Source organism: Fragaria vesca, linkage group LG1, assembly GCF_000184155.1.
Source record: "Fragaria vesca subsp. vesca linkage group LG1, FraVesHawaii_1.0, whole genome shotgun sequence".
NCBI classification, from domain to species: Eukaryota; Viridiplantae; Streptophyta; class Magnoliopsida; order Rosales; family Rosaceae; genus Fragaria; species Fragaria vesca.
In genome coordinates, this window is record NC_020491.1 from 15,489,568 (window position 1) to 15,509,200 (window position 19,633).

Here is a 19,633-nt window from a genome sequence, read left to right on the forward strand (position 1 = left end):
TGACATGGTTGACAGTTTTCAACGCTCCAGAATTTTGATCGAAATAAGCTTCGATAGACGCTCCAATGCTTTGATCACATTAGCTCTGATAGACTCCCCATAATTTTGATCGAACAGGGCTCTGATACCATTGTTAGAAATTGTTGTAGATTTAATATCAATATTAGAGTTTGTGGTTTATATGCGGAAGCTTTTAGTGTGTGATGGGGCAGGATAGTGTTTAGAACAAAGGTATTTAGGAGTTGGGAGAAGTATATGTTAACTAGGACATTTGGTTTAGGAGGATATAGGAGAAGGTGATAATTAAGAGGAGGGAAGACACTTACTTCTATATTCATTTCATTAGTTTCAATTGATACATGGGCACATCCATATATATAGACCTTGTTAGCCGACATACTCACTTTGGTCTTAGTGCTACCGACCTAGTTGGACTTCTTCTAGACAATGCTAGATATTTTGCTAGCTCTAGGGGGAAAAAAATAAAATAAAATAAAATAAAATAAAATAAAATAAAATAAGAGAACTATTAGTTCTTTTTATGAAAAATCTATCAAACTTTTTTTCTTTTTTTTATTCAAAAGAAACTATCAATTATTCTAGAAAAACAAGAGAACACAAAGCGCCAAGCGGCAAACCCATTCTCAGTTTTATAATTGCGCCCATCATTATCGACCACACGGCATAGCATTTTGTAGGATGTCTGGCCATTCGGGTAATCTTTTGTTTCAGGTACAAGCCTGCGTCTCAGTTTTGGCTAGTTGACCAAGCTAGAGCCGCCCCAAGATTCGTTTTTGCTTTCAATATCAAATATTAATTGTTTTTGCTACTAGCATTATATATACGCACAAGTGATGCTCTCGAAGTCTGGACATCACTTGCCAGACAATGTATACACTGGTAGCTAGATTATATTGCGTGTAAAATTGGCCGGAATGGGAACAACGGTGGAGGATGTGGTGATAGTGGGAGGAGGCATAGCAGGGCTAGCGACGGCGGTGGCGCTGAAGAGAGCTGGAATAGAAGCATTGGTGTTGGAGAGATCGGAAGGGCTTCGAGCCACCGGTGCAGCTTTGACTCTATTCCCAAACGCCTGGTTTGCTCTTGATGCCTTGGGGGTTTCTCAGAAGCTTGCTTCGTATGCCCACTCTCGCAAGTGAGTAAGAATGGTTTGCTTTTTGTTGTTGTTTTTTGGTTTTGTAATTGTCCTTAATTTCCAGAAGCCAAGCTTATGATACAGAAGGATACCTCTGAGGCCCGAAATTCTTTGTACTTACTAATACTACATGTATATGTTGTGTCGTTTCTCTGAGGCATCTATATGTTCATGTCTTGCTAGCTATATGCCACCTTTATGAGTACTTCTGTTTTTCTAGCAACTACATGTACTTATATTTAGACCTTGTAATTTATCAGGCTTTATATAACTGATCTTGACACTGGAGAAGTTCAAGAAGTCCCTTTCATCAAACCCAATGGGTAAGTTTATTGAGCTAAGATCTAAATATATTTATCTGTTCAGCTTTGGATTATAAATTCGATTCACACAATTAATAGTTATATGATTTGAATGTTAAATGCCATGCATCCTTAATCATCATGAACATATATATGCAGTGATGCAGTTGGACCCAGATCAGTACACAGGAAAGCCTTGCTTGAGGCTTTGGCAGATGAATTACCGGTTCATTCAATCCGTTTCTCTTCCAAGATCTCTGCTATCGACACCCAACAACATGAAGGTTCATCCATTGCCATTGTTCACATGGAAAATGGAACTGTCATTAAAGCAAAGGTAAAGTTAGTTGGACTGGCATAGAATCTGACATAGAATTTGTAATGCAGTATTGATTAATATATTCATATAATGGAGTAATGATCTATAACTTGTCTCGTTCATTTTCTTCGATTATAGGTTCTCATTGGGTGTGATGGGGTTCACTCAGTGGTGTCACGCTGGTTAGGTCTCCGTGATCCAGTTCTTTCAGGTCGATCAGCTGTTCGCGGATTGGCTGTGTATCCTCAGGGCCATGGACTCGAGCACAATGTGCGACAGTACGTAGGAACAGGCAAAAGAGCTGGTATTGTTCCCCTCACCGACAAAGAGATCTACTGGTTCATCAGTTACACATCTCCGGCTAAAGGTTTGATACACTATACAGTACTATCTAACATAAGAAATTTTAATATTTTATCAACTGCAGACTGTGTAATGAGTGCATACATACAAGGAAAAAGGGTCTTCCACCCAATTGCCAGATGGTTTTTGGGTCGGAAGTCATGATCAAAAATATATATGAGAGCATGTACATATATGGCAGGTTGCTTCATAAAAGTAGGCTAATCAACTTTGTATTAATTTTAGGGAAAATGCCCAAATGCATAAAAATATGGTTTCCAAAACTCATTCCAATGAAAATCTTTTTCATGAGCCCATTCCAATAATTCTTAAGGAAAAGACTTTTCTATCCTGACCCTCATTCAACTCATCTCTGTCTCCGATCTGAAACTTTCCTCTCTCTCTCTCTCTCTCTCTCTCTCTCTCTCTCTCTCTCTCTCTCTCTCTCTCTCTCTCTCTCTCTCTCTCTCTCTCCTAGACGACGCAACGACGCCGCCGACGCATCCTATGCTTCAACGACACCTGCGCCGATGCTGCGACGACGAGCAAAGAGTATCGAATCTCTAACCCTACCTCTGCTCTCTCCTCTGCAACCTCCTCCACCGCTGCCAGAAATCAACGTCGCTCGTCAATGTCTTCCTTCTCCGAGCCCCCTCATCCGACCCCGACAGCAGATCCAAAACGTTGTGCCGCTCGCCAAACGTCGTCGCCATCTTAACAGTCTCCAAGCAAGCTCTGCCTCATTGGCCTCCGCCTCTAGCTTGTGCTTGCAGGTGCCGCCCGATGTTCATGCCCGTCCGATCAGTTCTCCATCACGATTAGGGTTTGCAGAGCTCCCTGGCTACTGAGGAGGTGCGTCGGGGTCGGTGGAGGAGGCCGATGTGTCGTCGTCGAGGAAGGTGGGGTGCCAAGAGAAGAAATATGGGTGCCCAGAGCATGAACCAAGTCAGTTAGTAGGTTTTTTTTCTTTTTTTTTCTTTTTTAAATATTGAGATCAGTAAGTGATTATTGAGGATTGATAAATGATTATTAGGGTTAGTAAGCTATTATTTGAGGTTTGTAATTTGATTATTAAGGGCCAGTAAGTGATTATTGGGTGTCAGTAAGCAATTATTGGGTGTCAGTACCTGATTATTGGGGTCAGTAACTAAGTTATTAAGGGTCAGTAACTGATTATTAGGGGCAGTAACTGATTATTGGAGGTCAATAACTGATTATTAGGGGCAGTAACTGATTATTTGGGGTCAGTAACCAAGTTATTAAGGGTCAGTAACTGATTATTGAGGGTCAGTAACTGAGTTACCGGTGACCGGAATCTGACGACTGGAGAAAAATTGAGTTACTGGGGGTCAGTAACCAAGTTACCGGTGACCGGAATCCGACGACCGGGAAATCCGGCAACCAAAGTCCGGCGACCGGTGACCGGGGTCCGGTGGCCTGTGACTGGAGTCCGGTGAGGTTCCGGCCAAGTATTCTCTCTCTTCCACTTTCTCTCTCTATGCATATTTAATGGGTCAGGGTAAAATAGTTTTAAAATAATATGGTTTATTTAGACTTTAGTAAAGATTTGTGCATTTGGACATAAAAAATGTTACCTTATATAGGAATGGGTTTATGAAAAAAATTATCATTGGAATGGGAAATGAGAGGTTTAAATTAGTACTAAATTGACATTTTCCCTTAATTTTATGCTACATTTTGGTTGATTACAGAGACCTCCTTGGAAGATTTTCCGGAAGATATTCAAAAAGAAGTACTAGAGAATTATGGCAAGGACATCCCAACTATATTCTCCGATGTTGTGAAGCAGTCAGATCTTTCAACATTAACACGGGCTCCACTGAAGTATAGGTATCCCTTGAACGTAGTATTTGGAACCTTAAGCAAGCAAAACATTACGGTAGCCGGTGATGCCATGCACCCCATGACACCTGATCTAGCTCAGGGTGGTTGCTCGTCATTAGAAGATGCAGTGATCTTAGGCAGGCATATTGGGAGATACTTTGTGCAGAACGGACAAGTACTTGTGGCGAAAGAGATTAGTGAAGTGCTGGGCAAATATGTGGAAGAAAGAAGGTGGCGCGTCGCTTTGTTGATCACGGGGTCTTATATATCAGGATGGGTGCAGCAGGCGGGCTCTGGATGGGGTGGGAAATTCTTGAGAGATGTCATATTTTACAAGTTCCTTTACCTTAAGATGGTTAGATACGTAAATTATGACTGTGGAAAACTGGAGTTCTAGTACCATTTCCATTCATATTTCCCTTCATTTTTACTTGAAGGAGGAATGGAATTGTTTGTAAACCATGCAGCACTGTAGCATTCATTCTAATCCGTAAAATAGACAAGGTCTTTTTTTTTCTTTTCTTTTTTAAGTAATGTTTCATTAATGAAAACGATGAGTGATTACAATAACTCTCTTGATGAAGGATAAAGTGTAGAGACAAAGAGATAGCAAGAGAATCATCTTATTTATTGATAGGAGCTTTTTATATAGGGAATTACAAAATACCAATATGGTAATGATAAGAAATACATAGATCTAGTCAAACTACATATCATATCAGCATAAGGCCAAGACACACATAAAGAATATCTAGAAAGATACAGAATATCCTAGAACACTTCCCCTTGTGCCGCGCGCTGATATACCGATGATGTTGATCTGTTGCCTCGTCAAAAACCTCGTCAAGTCACAAAAACCTTGTGGGAGAAAAACTGAACCTTGATCGTAGGAGAAAAAGAGTACAACGCACCCTTCACATTTGATAGTGACATGTATGCATGTGCTAGACTCCCTCTGAAGTTCGCACCTCCCCCTGATCTTTACATCAATCATAGTGCTCTTCCTGATTTTTACTAATCACGGAAGTTTCAACTTAGCATGTCAATGCTCTTTAACATGTCTTCAAACGTGGCATTGGGCAATGATAATCCAGATCATGCCGTATTGTCCTCAAACATGATCTTTTACACTTAGATCTTGAGGAGAAGGCCGCTTGTGAACTCAAAACATAAGTTTGTGCAGGAAATCAGATTTCCGCGCCGCATAACCTTTAGTAACTAGAGCAGCCGTAACTTCCTCTAGGAAATACATATGAATGAACCGTAAACGGTTTTGGAAACTAGACTCATTGAGCTTTCCAACCGCATATTACACACATTCTGGTCCATCAGGAGCTGTTCACAAAGTCCCGTCGAAGTTGACTGTTTTGCCAAAATCAGATTCTGACAGATTTGTCCTACTTTACGAAAATGGTCATAACTCACTCAATATGATAGCTATGATCAAATGGTTGGTGTCCCTGGAAAGTAGACACATAGAACTTTCCAATGGTATCATTTTCACCATTTTTCAGTGAGTGAGGTTTCCTGTAGGTCCCGTGGAACTTGACCTACGAAACTTGGCTGATTCTGATTTCGCTTTTGATGTGTCTTTTTTATGTAGGGATAGAATAAGCCTCAACATTTCATACCATTAAGTATTGAAAAAGGAGTTACTGCCATTACATTGGCATTGCGTGGGCGCATATATAGCTACACTTAGCTTTACACTTTTCATAGCGAATGAGATGTTAAGTCTTTCGTATTATGTTGAGTACATTGATGCGTCTTATTGTACTTAGATGGGAACTCCATCTCTTAACACATATTTCTCATCTTTCTTAGACAAAACAACGGATCTCTCTTTAGAGCAAAGACCTTGACTAATCATAGGAGTATATGTAGGCCTCACTTTCGTAAGAGCGCCTAAGCCGATTGATGGAAAATCATCATCAATACAGTCATCGAGTGCCTTATTGAGACCGTGTCTTCCCAAGATCTTTTTCATTCTAACTTCGGATGTTGATACATATTGGCATCTCTTGATGGAAGGGATATAGTGAACACGCAAAGGCATAATTCACTATATCCCTTCCAAATCAAGTAGAGTCCATGTGCGTTCCAATACTTTTAGCAAACGCGTTCTCCTGTGGTCTGGAGCCACTTGATTCGAATGAATGAAGTTCGTTTAAGATATTCTTGTATATCTCTGATCCCGTAGAGATGTTATTATGACCACATTCATATGTTGCATGTTCAGTTATTCGGAAACTACCAAACTGACAAAGTAGTGGAGTGCAATGACATCCATTACGAGAGCATATCTCATCGTAGTCGATCCCAGTGTGTGTTAGTGAGAGACTTTGTGCCATAAGGTGAGTCTAAACTCTTGTTCTCACTACGCTATCTAACAAAAACATAGTTGATAGGGTTTAGCTTGCGGTGTCGGCATCACCTGCCCAAGGACCTATCTCTTTGTTAAAGCTGGATCACATCTTTCCATTAGGCCAATCAACTAAATTGATATCCATCAACGAAGGGTGGTTCGATAGTAAACTCATTATCCCACGTCCTCATGTACACTAGTGTAATACTTGTAGAGATCTCTATATGGATTGGGTTTGACATTGAGACGTCCCCCAACGATAATCACAATTCAGACTTCATGAGACGGATTTTGAGTATCACTGATTAATGGATCAGGTTGTGCCAAGCTCGCTTTCTTCCTAGTGCGAGAATATATTGAACCTAAGGGCCTCCCTCCTTTTGGGGAGCCACACGGCCTTGTGACACCAATTTTGCCACTATATGGCGTCCCTATATCACCATCTATGGTGATGGCGCCAAGACTAACTTCATTTGGTCGCGCCATGTCCTCTTGATAGGACATCAATCATTGCAGACATATTTGCAGCATGTGATCTCGTCAGTTTAACACTTTAAGCATTTGGGATCAAGATGAGACTTAGTGGGGACAAACCACCACAATTCACGTTGTTCTACTTGAACACTTGTGTTCTTATCTCCTCCAAACGGCGGGAATATTGTCTCATCAAAGTGACCATCTGCAATATAGCGGTGAAAGAGATCGCCTGACAAGGTTTCTACATATGCGGATTATAGGTGGAGGTTCACATCCAACCTAAATACGTATTCATGTCAAATGACCCATCATTGAGCCTAATGGCAGTGCGATTTGGCACCTAGAAATAATATCTAGTAGAGCTCAAGGATTGGAGATCAGTTTCAATCCTGTTTGATCTCAAGGATTGCAATTTCGTGTCAATCCTCATACACAGGCACGAGCTGTAGTACAAAAATATTCAATGATGGTGGGTCGTAGATGAATAGTAAAGTTGCATGTAAATATTGCATAGCCCCAAGACGCAATAGAAAGATTGGTGCACATCAATAATGTTCGAGCGACAAGCTAAAGTTGCTTAGTCGTAGCCTCAGTAAGACCGTATTGTGTGTGAACATGGGGTACAAGACATTTCAACTTACATCCCGATAAACTTCTTTAAAGAATGGGTAGTGAGCCCGTAGAAGTATAAGCAGCATAAGCAGTGGATAGTGTAACATGTGACCGGGGTGTTAACACTTCAACCAACACCATAAAGCATAAAAAAAGGTGTCCGCAAGTTGGTTGTATCTATCTACGTAGTTTGATGTAAGAATGAAGTATTCTCTTTTGTGTCATTTAGCGTAGGAAGGACCCTCCTAATTTAGTTAAAAAATAGGCTTTCAAAACGAGCAATAAGCATTGCAGGGGGCCAATAAGACATCGAGGGAAGGCCAGTACACCTCAATTGCTTGAGGAATTGATCAGACGGCCTCTGGAAAGTTGGAGCCGTGTTCGGGTGACGTCAATGTCCCCCGGGTCATCACCATGCTTCATGGTGATGCTAAATCCCGAATGACTTCGTTTTGAGCGGAAGAATAGATGTCCATGAGAATTTCACAAAATTTGAACGATTATGTCTCTTCTAGGATGACCGATTTGGTCAAATCAAAGCCTATATGAGTCGGTGTCCCAAATATCATGTTTGGCGACAACATGTGATTCGATATTCGAATTATAGTGACATACAATCCACTAGACTGACTCATAAATTTCTCTAAGATGCACTTCAGTCCGTATTCATGAGAAGGTATACACAAAAGAACTCTTGTTCATTCTCATAGTGTGTTTTCAAATGAAAACTATTAGCATGAATGTCTTTAAAACTCAACATCGTTCGGTTGCCTCTCAATGCATATAGGGCATTTGTGACGTTGATAAAAAGCCATGAGGCATCAAGATTCAAGCTAAATCGCATCCCTGAATGACCGGTATGATTCAATTATTGTAGTCACAGAAGATTTACAAAGACACAAAATCCAAAGATAGTTGCCGGTTCCTTAGAATGTTGTGGATAGTTCCACTATCTGCGAAGCACTCAATGTCTCTATGAGACATATCTACAAGAAGGAGTAGACAGGCGAGTAAATAGTTCCACTTGAACCATTTAGAAGAATTGAAAGAAGCTACGAAAAGTTGCAATCCGGAGAGTGCATAAAAATTTCCGCGCAGAATGACTTTTGTGCACTAAAACAACCATAACTTCTTCGTTAAAATAGATATGGACGAACCGCGAGAAGTTCTAAAAACTAGACTCGTAGAGCTTACCAATGTTATAAAGCTTGAACCATTTAGAAGGATTGAAAGAAGCTACAAAAAGCTGCAATCCCGAGAGTGCATAAAAATTTCTGCGCAGAATGACCTTTGCGCACTAAAACAGCCATAACTTCTTCGTTAAAATAGATATGGATGAACTGTGAGAATTTCTGATATAAAGCTCACTGTCTAGTTCGTCCGGAGCTGTTCATAGAGCTTTCCAATGATATAAAGCTCACTGTCTAGTTTGTCCGGAGCTGTTCATAAAGCTCAAACGAAGTTGACTGTCCAGAAATGACAGATTGTTGTTTTTCGCAGAATTGGCATGTGCAAAGCTATGAAGCTTGTAGGTGGTGTGTAGGCTTTTGCCTTAACCAAAAGTGACGTGTGCATGATCAAAACCAAGTTCTTTCGGTCGTTCTAAGGTCGTAAACTCCCTGACTAGTTAGCAAAAGCTCCCTGACATGAACATAAACTAACTCAGAGGACCTAGAGGATTCGATCATAATGATAATTTTCTGGTTTTGATAAGTATTCAACGTCTTTTGCAAGATGGAAATTGGTTTAATAGCTTAGGGGGATCCAAAATCAAAAGCTTTCGGTAACTCCAAGTCAGTATGACCAGGCATGTCAGTGGAGGGTCGGTAGTGCGAGGCACACTTGAAACCACTATCTCCTTAATTTCGGACAATTCTAAGACATCACACTGAGCTTAGAGGAGCCTAGTTGACAATTGATGATGGAAAATCCGCTATAGGGTAGAAGACTTAACCGGAAACACGTTAGCGATCCTTCTTGAGGATGCAAGGCCGTGCGTCATCTTCACTTGGAAGAGACCAAAACAGCACAATCTAACCATGTAGATTGTAAATATGTCATGCTTCTAAGAATGATGTAAAAATGTACATCTTGTTTGTAAATCAATACGAACCATAAGAGGAGAATAGTTTCATAACTTCGAAAAAATTCTCAATGCATTCATTATTGCTAATGTGAGTACATCGAGGTTCCAAATAGACAAAGGATGTCGATACGACGCCTTATTACATATAATTTGGAAAGAAAATCAATGTCTAGCCAATGCCGTCAAAGTCAGGGGTAGCTAGAGCAGGATCCGAATCTTCGAAATTTGCGATCATGAGGATGACGTTCTTGTCATCATATTGATTTTTCGTACCTTTTTGTATGCATTCACAATTTGAAGGAGCTTAACAATCTTGAACCATTGATCCGAAGATCCACAATGGTTGCATTGTCATGAGCTGACGTGAGTAGTTTTGACAAATATAATTGGTGTCTAGACCGGGAGTGTCACCATTAGGGCCAGCGGCACCTCCCCCTCTTTTCTAGACATCAGCATGGTGTTTTCTACCGTTTCCATGACCCATATTGTTGTCCCCACATTAGGGGATAATCCCAAATACGTTTATCGCATTAGCGTATATACAATTCTCGTTTGTAATTGTATTATCAAAATCAAGTCTCATTGGTAATTCCAAACTAACTTGGAGGACCTAGAGAACTTGATGATGATCAAATCCGCTAAAGATTATGGATCATGATGCCACAAAAGATCATCGACAATATGTAGTCAATTAAGGTGGTAAGCAATCCACTTGACTAATAACTCAACAAATAGACACTACCAGGACAAGCACTTTAGCTGACGACGAAAAAGTTTCGTCGGCCTGTTAGCTCAATTCATCGGCTAAGATCTTAGCCTTCGTCGGCTATAGTTTCGTCGGGAAAGGGTCGTCGGCGATGACTTTAGCCGACGACACTAGAAGACATCGTTGGCTATTATCTGGGACAATAGCCGACGAATATCTTAAATGTTTCGTCGACCATAGTCTGAAACTTTAGCCGACGATATTCGTCGGCTAAAGTATGTAATAAAAAATTAAAAAAATAACTATAGCCGACGAAATATAGTCTGTTTCGTCGGGTTTAGAAGTGTTTAGCCGACGAAACATGTCATAATTCGTCGGCTAAACCTTATAAAAAAAATTAAAAATACTATAGCCGACGAATATCTTCGGCTAAAGTATATAAATATTGTTAGCTAAAGTTGCTGGTTTTTGAAAAAAGAAACTGCAAAAACTTTCGGCCACCTCCAATCACCACCAAAATTTGACAGAATCTTCCTCTCAACATTTTGAACAACTTTCTAGAAGAAGTCAAAGCCCAATTCTAAGCCTAAACAGGTCAACTGAATCAAAATATAAAAATCCCCAATTTTAAACCCTAAAAACTTCAAATCTTCGATTCTCCTCACACACACCGAATCGAGCTACCAAATTCTAGGGGAATGTAGTACTAATCAAACTCAACTTATCCATATATAGAACTCACCAAATAGTGACCTAAGGAAGGAGAAATTCTATCAACACCGAATCCAAACAAACGGAGTTTTGGAGCTCGATTTATCCCTCACGGCGGCGCCACTCGATGCACCACCTGTCCAGCAATGAAGTAGAGACGACGGTGAAGCTTTTGGGACAAGTGTGGTGGTCTCCAGTGGCTTGACGGCGGAGCTAGGCCGAGAAGAAAATCCGGCAGGCGAAACAGTAACTTTTTCTGATTTTCTAACTTCTTACCATCCACCTCCGGTAAAACTCCTATATAAAGAACTTTACCCGACGAAATTCTTTATTTTCGTCGGCTAAACTCTTTTGAAAATTTTGAAAATTTTGGTTGACCGTCAAAAATTTTTTAACAATAGCCGACGAAATCATATATTTTCGTCGGTTTAAGTCCTTTGAAAATTTTCCCCCAAATTTGGTTTGCCGCCAAATCCAAATTTTTTTTCGACTTTAGCTGACGACTTTTCATATATTTTCATCGGCTAAAGTCCTTTGAAGATTTTCCTCCAAATTTGGTTTACCGCCAAAAAATTTGACCTTAGCCGACGACTTTTTTAATATCTCGTCGGCTAAAGTCTATAAATTCACGAAAACGCTCATATCTCCCTCTATATTATGTAGTTTGGTCAAACCTTCCACACAAAAAACTTTCATGTAGATGAGATGCAACCGCCTATATATAAATTTTGAGATATTTACCTTCCGACGATAGGGCTCCCTATAGGGAATAATAACGGTAAATAGGATTGACCACAACTATCGGCACCGAGATTTTACCCGGTTTACGTGATTTTTGAACCATAGCCGTATTTCACCATTCTGAACACATCTTATTTCACAAGATTTTTGATAATTTTGCTTTCTATGTAGAGTTGGTTCACAAAGTCGTATAACTTGTTTAGTAGACACGTTGTGATTCCGATGACTAAAATTCACAAACCAAAATTCGACAGTCAGATATGATCATTATGAAGAAAGATGTCTATGGTAAAAAATTCAACTGGATTCGACAACGTTAAGGGCTCGATCGAAACGGTTAACTCTAATTAGAAATAAGAAAACTGCATTTTGAAGTCTTAGAATGGACTCGGATGGCCAAAAAGGCCCATATGTCATAGCAAAGCAATGAGTTTGACTCGCAGGGCTGTTACGCTTCCGGAAAGGTATCACAATAGTCAATCGAACACCGAACGCCAAATCTATAGCATACCGGGTTTCGACTATTCTACATTAGAGACGTTACCTGATTTATGTGATTTTTGAACCATAGTCATATTTCACCATTCTGAACACATCTTATTTCATGAGATTTTTGTTAATTTTGCTTCTATGTAGAGTTGGTTTATAAAGTTGTGTATTTGTTTAAAACCTACTAAACAAGTTATACAACATTCTATTTTTTTTCTTTTAGCCGACGAAATAATAGTATCGTCGGCTAAAGTTGTGAATAGCCGACGAAATTTTTTTTCGTCTACTTAAATACATTAGCCGACGAGTAAAAACTTTGGCCGACGAAGGAAAACTTTGGGTTTTTTTTCGTCTGCTAAAGTACAGTATAGCCAACGAAAAAATTTCTTTAGCCGACTAAATTTTAAATTAGCCGACAAAGGAAAATTTAATTCGTCGGCCTGGTTTTTTTATTTTCGTCGTCTAAAGCCTTTCTTCTGGTAGTGAGAGTTATATGAACGTTTCAAGTAACGCTCGATGAGTGCATTCCACAGTACTTTGTGGTCATTACTTTTTGCACAGATTGCCATTGAAGGCTTTCGTTGATGGGGCGCGTCAATGACTTTGAGCGCATGAGATGTGAAATCTCGGCATCTAGGCTTGTTAGCGTGGGGGTCAAAACATGTGGTTTAATCCTTTCCAATGAAAGGTTCCACAGATACCAAACGAAGATTCGCCTTAGGCATCGAGTACATCAAAACTCAAAGGAGCAGAATGTTATATTGCTCTTGCATACAAAACCAAGCTGTTGTGAGACTCGATAGAGGTCACAAACAATGCTTTTAATGGTTTGTCCTTCGGAATGATCATACACAATCCGGAAAAGCCGTGAATTGATCAAACACAATTCGAAAAGGGTCTCGGATTGATCAAACATAATCTGGAGAAAGGTCGAGGTTGATCATACACAACCCAGACAAGGAAGCAAGAGTGATCAAACACACTCTTGACCCGCGAATAAAATTCTATGATTTTTTGTACCTGCACGCACAAAATCCCAAGCATAGATTGGAGATGGAGAAGGGGAGAAAACACTTTATCTCCCCTGAGTTTATTGAACTTTGAAGAGTTTAGGGTAAAAAACATACTGTAAAATTTCTTCGAAAAACTCGGATTGCTTGATCTAAAACTTGATCGGCGAAACCAGAAAAGAAGGTGGAGCTGACGGCCGAGAAGCGGCGGTCGGCAGCAGCGACATCGTCGGGGCCGAGAACTTTTGGTTTGAGAAAGAATTGTTTTTTAGGGTTTGGAAAACAAATGGTAGGCTATTGGCTCTAGGGTTAGAACAAAGTGCATGATAACGTGATGAAGGATAAAGTGTAGAGACAAAGAGATATCAAGAGAATCATCTTATTCATTGATATAAGCCTTTTATATAGGGAATTACAAAGTACCAATATGGTAATGATAAGGAATACATAGATCTAGTCAAACTACATATCCTAATATCCTATTGGCATAAGGCTAAGGCACATATAAAGAATATCTAGAAAGATACAGAATATCCTAGAACATCTCTATAATTTCGGGAGTGGCAATAAACTAGCTCTGAGATACATGAAGGACTTTAGATTCTGTATTCCGGTCTCTATAATTTCGGGAATGGCAATAAACCAGCTCTGAGATACATGAAGGACTTTAGATTCTGTATTCCGGTGAAGAAACTCTTGCACCTCTTCTGAGATAATACCCAAGATAGAAAGATGGGCATATAACACTAAACTACCATTTGAAGGTACAAATGATAAAATAGTCTTCAAATGTTCCACTTGATAAAAAGGTCACCATTAAAACATGTACATGATAAAATGGTCACCTCAAAACATCTTAAATGATAAAAAAGTCTATTTTCACACTTTATACATGATCATTATACCCTTCTCTTTAATATCACATGTTTTTTATCATTCTCTCTCTCTTGCATCCAGACCAGACATGAGGGTGTGAGGACCATAGTCTTCATCCTACGTGAGGTTGACTATAGATCCGGTGAAGGCACGCTCTAGTCTAGTCTTGAATCCACAAGGAGTTTAAGAACATGGACCCGACTCGGAGATCTGAAGAAGGTACTCACTCACCATTTTCCTCTGGATTTTAGGGTTTTTTTAGATTTTCCCCAAATTTTTTGACCCTAGAATCCCCAAATTTCCGAAGAGTAAACAACGGAGCGTGCAGATCGACGTGGGGTCGCCGTCGTCTTCTTCTCCGAGCTTCGGAGAGGTTTGCATCTCCAAGACGGTTTCGGCCGAGGTGAAGCGCTTCGAATTGGTATGTGACTGTGTTGCTTTAGCTTGAATTTTTGAGTTTTGTGTTGAGAATTAGTGGATTTGCTTATTTCTGTTATTTGGGTTTTGTGGGATTTAGTCTTTGATTTTGGTTTTGGTTGGATGTTTGTGCTTAGGGTCGGCTTGGTTTTGTGAAATTGAGTGATAAAAATTCGAATTTGGTTTGTGAATCTGATGGGGTTGGATTAGAGTCAACTGAATTGCTTCTAGTATTGAGATTTTTTTTGTACCCTATTTGTTTTGGATTTCATGGTTGTTCTTCCTGGTGATTTCGAAGTGTAAAGTTTTAATCTAGTCTTTAAGCTCTTGAGTTTTGAGGGAGCTCAATGGGCTGATTGAATCTCTGGTCCGTCAACTTGAATTGAGAGAGAGTTGTAAGCTGAAAACTTCTGCTGGAAATCATTCCCGTCAGTCAACTTCAACAGCTCAAAAGTTCCACTTCTATGATTTATTCCAGAACAGCTTCTTCACAAAAGTTATTCAAAATCATGTCTTCTATTTGTGATCGAAAATCGTAGCAATCCAACGGTTGTATTGTTCTCAATCAAGGTAAATCTGCATACTGCTCAAGAACACAATTCTGTTTTGATAGTCTACAAGACCACCTACATTGCCTAGACCACCTACCCTAGATTTTATGATACCCAGAAAGACCTGACAAGTTCTGATTATGTGCTGGTGATTTTAATGTGTGAAATTTAAAATCCTATCTTTCAATTTACTTGTTTGGTTTATAATCCTAGGTTGCACTATTGTCTTTTAATGATGTTTTGAGAACTTCACAATTTGCAGGAACATAGGGAAAAAAGAAAGAGAGAGAGACTGCTATGACAAAGTTTACAATTAGCTTTTGTACAAGACTACAAGGTATGCAATTTTCTGATTACTTATGGACAATATATGCACTTTGTACATGGGTTTCCATAGTCTTAAATGGGGATTACAATAAAGATTAAGTGAACCTTGTAATTGAACTATCATTTGGCTGTAAGAATTTAGTATGACATGATTCAAGGTTTCTCAGGATTTTTTATTACTTTCATTTCTCTGTTACCTTCTCTTTTGTCTCAAATTGTCTCTGTATTTTTAGATGAGAATCATGGTTAACAGAAGTGTACAGAACCCTTTAGTGCTTTCCTCTGCCTTTTTAGTAATTGTAACATGGTATATCATCCAAATAAAATTAGCCGGTTGTTGTCATTCAATACCAGAAACACAAACTAGTTTTGTTAGTATGTGTCTAATATATAAGTTCATCTGTCCAAACTAATGTTCTCTCTTTCGCATGTATTTGCATATACACTGTTTCTCCAGCAAATTAATGTCTAATGCTCTCTTTCTTTGATGTTTTGGGGGGTTCTCCTTTTGGTTTCGAAGCCAAATTCCTCGGCACCCTTCTCCAGCAAGCCAACGAAGACCAGGAGGTTGACGAACCAGGCGGGAATGACAAAGAGCCTGCGGAGGAGTCAGAGGGATTGATGAGTCAAGGCGAGGGAGAATCATTTGGATTTGAACAGTTACATGATTAGTTACATGAACAGTTACATAGTCAGTTACGTTGCTTTCAACAGTTACTTGACTAGTTACATATTATCATTTGGATTGTGTAATTATTATGTGTACCTGACTTGTGTAACTACATATGTAACTATCCATGTAACTATAGATGGTCAGCTACATTTGCATTTAGTAGTTACATGTCCAGTTACTTTTGCATTTGTGTATGTTGTTATGGCCAAGAAGCATAAAGTGTCCGTCACGGTTCAACAAAATGCTAAAAGCAACAGAACGTTGTCGTCGCGGTGCAGCGGCACACTGCAATTATTATTTACTTGACTTATGTAACTACATTAAGCTACCTATGTAACTATCCATGTAGCTATAGATGGATAGTTATCTGGGTAGTTACATACATGCTACACTTGTGTAACTACATTATCTTGCCTATGTAACTATCTATCTATATAACTATCCATGTAACTACAGATTGATATTACCTGGGTAGTTACATACATGTTACACTTGTGTAACTACATTATCTTGCCTATGTAACTATCTATCTATATAACTATCCATGTAACTATACATGTAACTACATATTGATAGTTATCTGAGTAGTTACATACATGCTACACTTGTGTAACGACATTTACCTACACATGTAACTATCCATCTATGATCTATGTAACAATCCATGTAATTATGTATGTAACTATCTTTGTAACTATGCATGTAACTATCCATGTAACTATGCATGTAACTATGCATGTAACTATGTATGTAGCTATTCATATAACTATGCATGTAACTATCCATGTAACTATCCATCTATGTAACTATGCATATAACTATCCATGTAACTATCCATTTATGTAACTATACATGTAACTATTTATGTAACTATGCATGTAACTATTTATGTAACTATGCATGTAACTATCCATCTATGTAACTATGCATATAACTATCCATCTATGTAACTATGCATATAACTATCCATCCATGTAACTATCCATGTAACTATCCATGTAACTATGCGTCTATGTAACTACCCATGTAACTGGCAATGTAACTACCATTTATATTCCATGACTATTTTGTTGATATTTGCAACGTGTCGCTGCACCATGGCGCAACATTCCGATGTAACTATTAAAATGGATATGTAACTATCCATGTAACACTAGCGCAACATATATAAAAGATTTATCACTGGACATCAATCTTATTTATCTTATAGAAAAGTATGTAAAGAGAAACTTGATCTCTTACATGTAGACCAAATTATCTATACAAGAACAACAATTGCACCATATTCTATCTTTGTAGAAGCTAAGGACAACTTTTGGTGAGTTTCTAAACAACATAAATCAGGGCTTGTTTGAACAACCCAACAAACTTGTTCTGAGCTAACTGATTATATCCCATCGCAACAACTTGAGTCAAATATGCATAGAGGGTGTAATAGGGATGAGCCTCACCAACTTAACATAGAACAACATACATCAAAATGTGAGCTTCTAGTTGATGGACGGCAGTACTTCTTGGCCACTTCTCTCGAATTGTAGCTAAGTTAGAACCACTGCCATTACAATATAAGTGATGCAGCAAGTTATCACAATCATACAAATTAGAGGCTTGGTAGTTTATAATGTAGAATTCTGGAACTAAAAAAAAAAAAGAAACCAAATTCCATGTCAAGCAAGAGGGAATAAAATGTATGGCTAAGAAACAAAATCTGCCAAATACTTTCATACACACCCAATGCCTTTCTTTTGGATATAAACCCTAAAGTGTGATATACACCAAATAAATATACTCTTTAAAACACTTTCCAAAGCTTCATTTGCTAAATGTCACCAATCTTGTTGTAAATCATAGACCGAATAAGATTTCGACTCTAACATTATTTCATAGAGCTTCACCTTATATATCAATAGAAACAATGGATTCATACAATTTATTTACAATTTGTTCAAACTTCCCATATGAACGAATATAGAAGTCATCTTCATTTTTAATTAATCTCCCCTAAGCTTCTCTTATTTCCTAAATTTTCAGATATGAACAAATCAATAAGCAAAAATTCAATCAAACATTAAGAGCTTCATGTCGAAAATGAAGCTTACCTGACCGGTGGGCACCGCTTGTTCCAGCGAAATTAACCTCCAAAATCATCATCCACATTTAACGGCTATATTGCCAGTTACATGAACACTTGCTTGATAGACTTTTCTCCTTCTTTTTCCAGTTTTCGGCAGAATGACCTTCTCTCCTTCCGACGGCCATAACTTCCTCTACAAAATAGCTATCAACAATCAGCGAAAAGTTCTGGAAACTAGACTCTTCTAGCTTTCCGTTGATATAAGGCAAGGTTCCTGGATCGCTCTGAGTTGCTCGCAATTTTCCGTTGAATTTGACTGAAAATCTGGGCAGAATTTTGTATTTCATAAGGTTTCATCTTTAATGCGCATCTTTTTCCTCACATTCCTTGCTCAAGAACTTGAGAAGGTCAGCCCTCGCTAGCACATCAAGGTCCACTGTGGTCTCATCAAGCAAAAACACCAAAATTCATTCATAGACATTTCATCAAGCACCTGGTGTGCATAACCAAATTCAATGTGGTCCTCCTCGTAAAACCAATTCATAAGCATCACAGATCGGTGCGTATTCATGAAACTTTGAACTGAAACCTATCAAATTTGAAGTGCACCACAATCTCACAACAAATGTGATATTCCTATATGATTCAAATTTTCACATTTCAAAGCAATCAAAGAGAGCCAAACCTTGAGGCTCATTGTACTCCTGACCCTCCGCCCGCATCGGAAGTAGCACGTCCTTCAGACTAGAACAGGGACAAGCGTGGCCCATGGATCACATTGTACCGATATTGTCCCAACTTAACCACCTTTAAGGTGTTGGGTTTTAATCACAAAAGGCCTCGGTACAATTAACTGTGATCCATCCATTTATAAGTTGTATTTTATTTATCCATTTTCTGATGTGGGATCTTTCCTCTCCAACACTCCCCCTCACGTGCAACCTAATTTTTAGGTCTGCACGTGGAATTCATTCAGTCCAATTCCCACATCGGAAATCGGTAATGCTTCAGTCCAAGGCCCACTGCAGGCACTTGGTATGGTATGGGCCAATCGGAATTTTTCCGATGGAAATTCGATGAACCCAAATCTAGGCTCATTATGTTGGGAGATTTTCTCCCGTTACACTAGGAGACGTAATTAAAGAGGGACCCGCTCTGATACCAACTAGAACAGGGACAAGCGTGGCCCGTGGATCACATTGTACCGATATTGTCCCAACTTAACCACCTTTAAGGTGTTGGGTTTTAATCACAAAAGGTCTCGGTACAATTAAGTGTGATCCATCCATTTATAAGTTGTATTTTATTTATCCATTTTCTGATGTGGGATCTTTCCTCTCCAACATTCAACACATCAATGTCGGCCTTTGATTTCTTGCCGCCGCCGACGGTATATATGGCATAGTCAACGAGAACCAGCCCTAGTCGGCGTAGTTGGCAAGGTCGAGGAGTTGCGTTGGAACGATGAAGGGTTCGTCGCTGGCAGATTTGAGAGAGAGAGAGAGAGAGAGAGAGAGAGAGAGAGAGAGAGAGAGAGAGAGAGAGGAGNGNANA

The 19,633-nt window shown here is 39.2% G+C and overlaps 1 protein-coding gene across 1 annotated transcript; it reads left to right on the forward strand.

The window, feature by feature from the left end:
- Positions 1–825: 825 nt before the first annotated feature.
- On the forward strand, positions 826–4,480 carry LOC101309193 (FAD-dependent urate hydroxylase-like). Its single transcript, XM_004288273.1, has 5 exons — positions 826–1,156; positions 1,417–1,479; positions 1,618–1,795; positions 1,916–2,144; positions 3,832–4,480. Exons 1-5 carry the CDS (start codon positions 936–938, stop codon positions 4,359–4,361), a joined length of 1,221 nt encoding a protein of 406 aa, XP_004288321.1. The 5' UTR covers positions 826–935; the 3' UTR covers positions 4,362–4,480.
- The last annotated feature ends 15,153 nt before the right edge of the window (positions 4,481–19,633 follow it).

Coding starts and splice junctions, on each gene's coding strand:
- LOC101309193 (XM_004288273.1), top strand. CDS start 936: ATGGGAACAACGGTGGAGGATGTGGTGATAGTGGGAGGAGGCATAGCA. Junction 1,157..1,416: donor TCGTATGCCCACTCTCGCAA/GTGAGTAAGAAT, acceptor GTAATTTATCAG/GCTTTATATAACTGATCTTG. Junction 1,480..1,617: donor CCTTTCATCAAACCCAATGG/GTAAGTTTATTG, acceptor ATATATATGCAG/TGATGCAGTTGGACCCAGAT.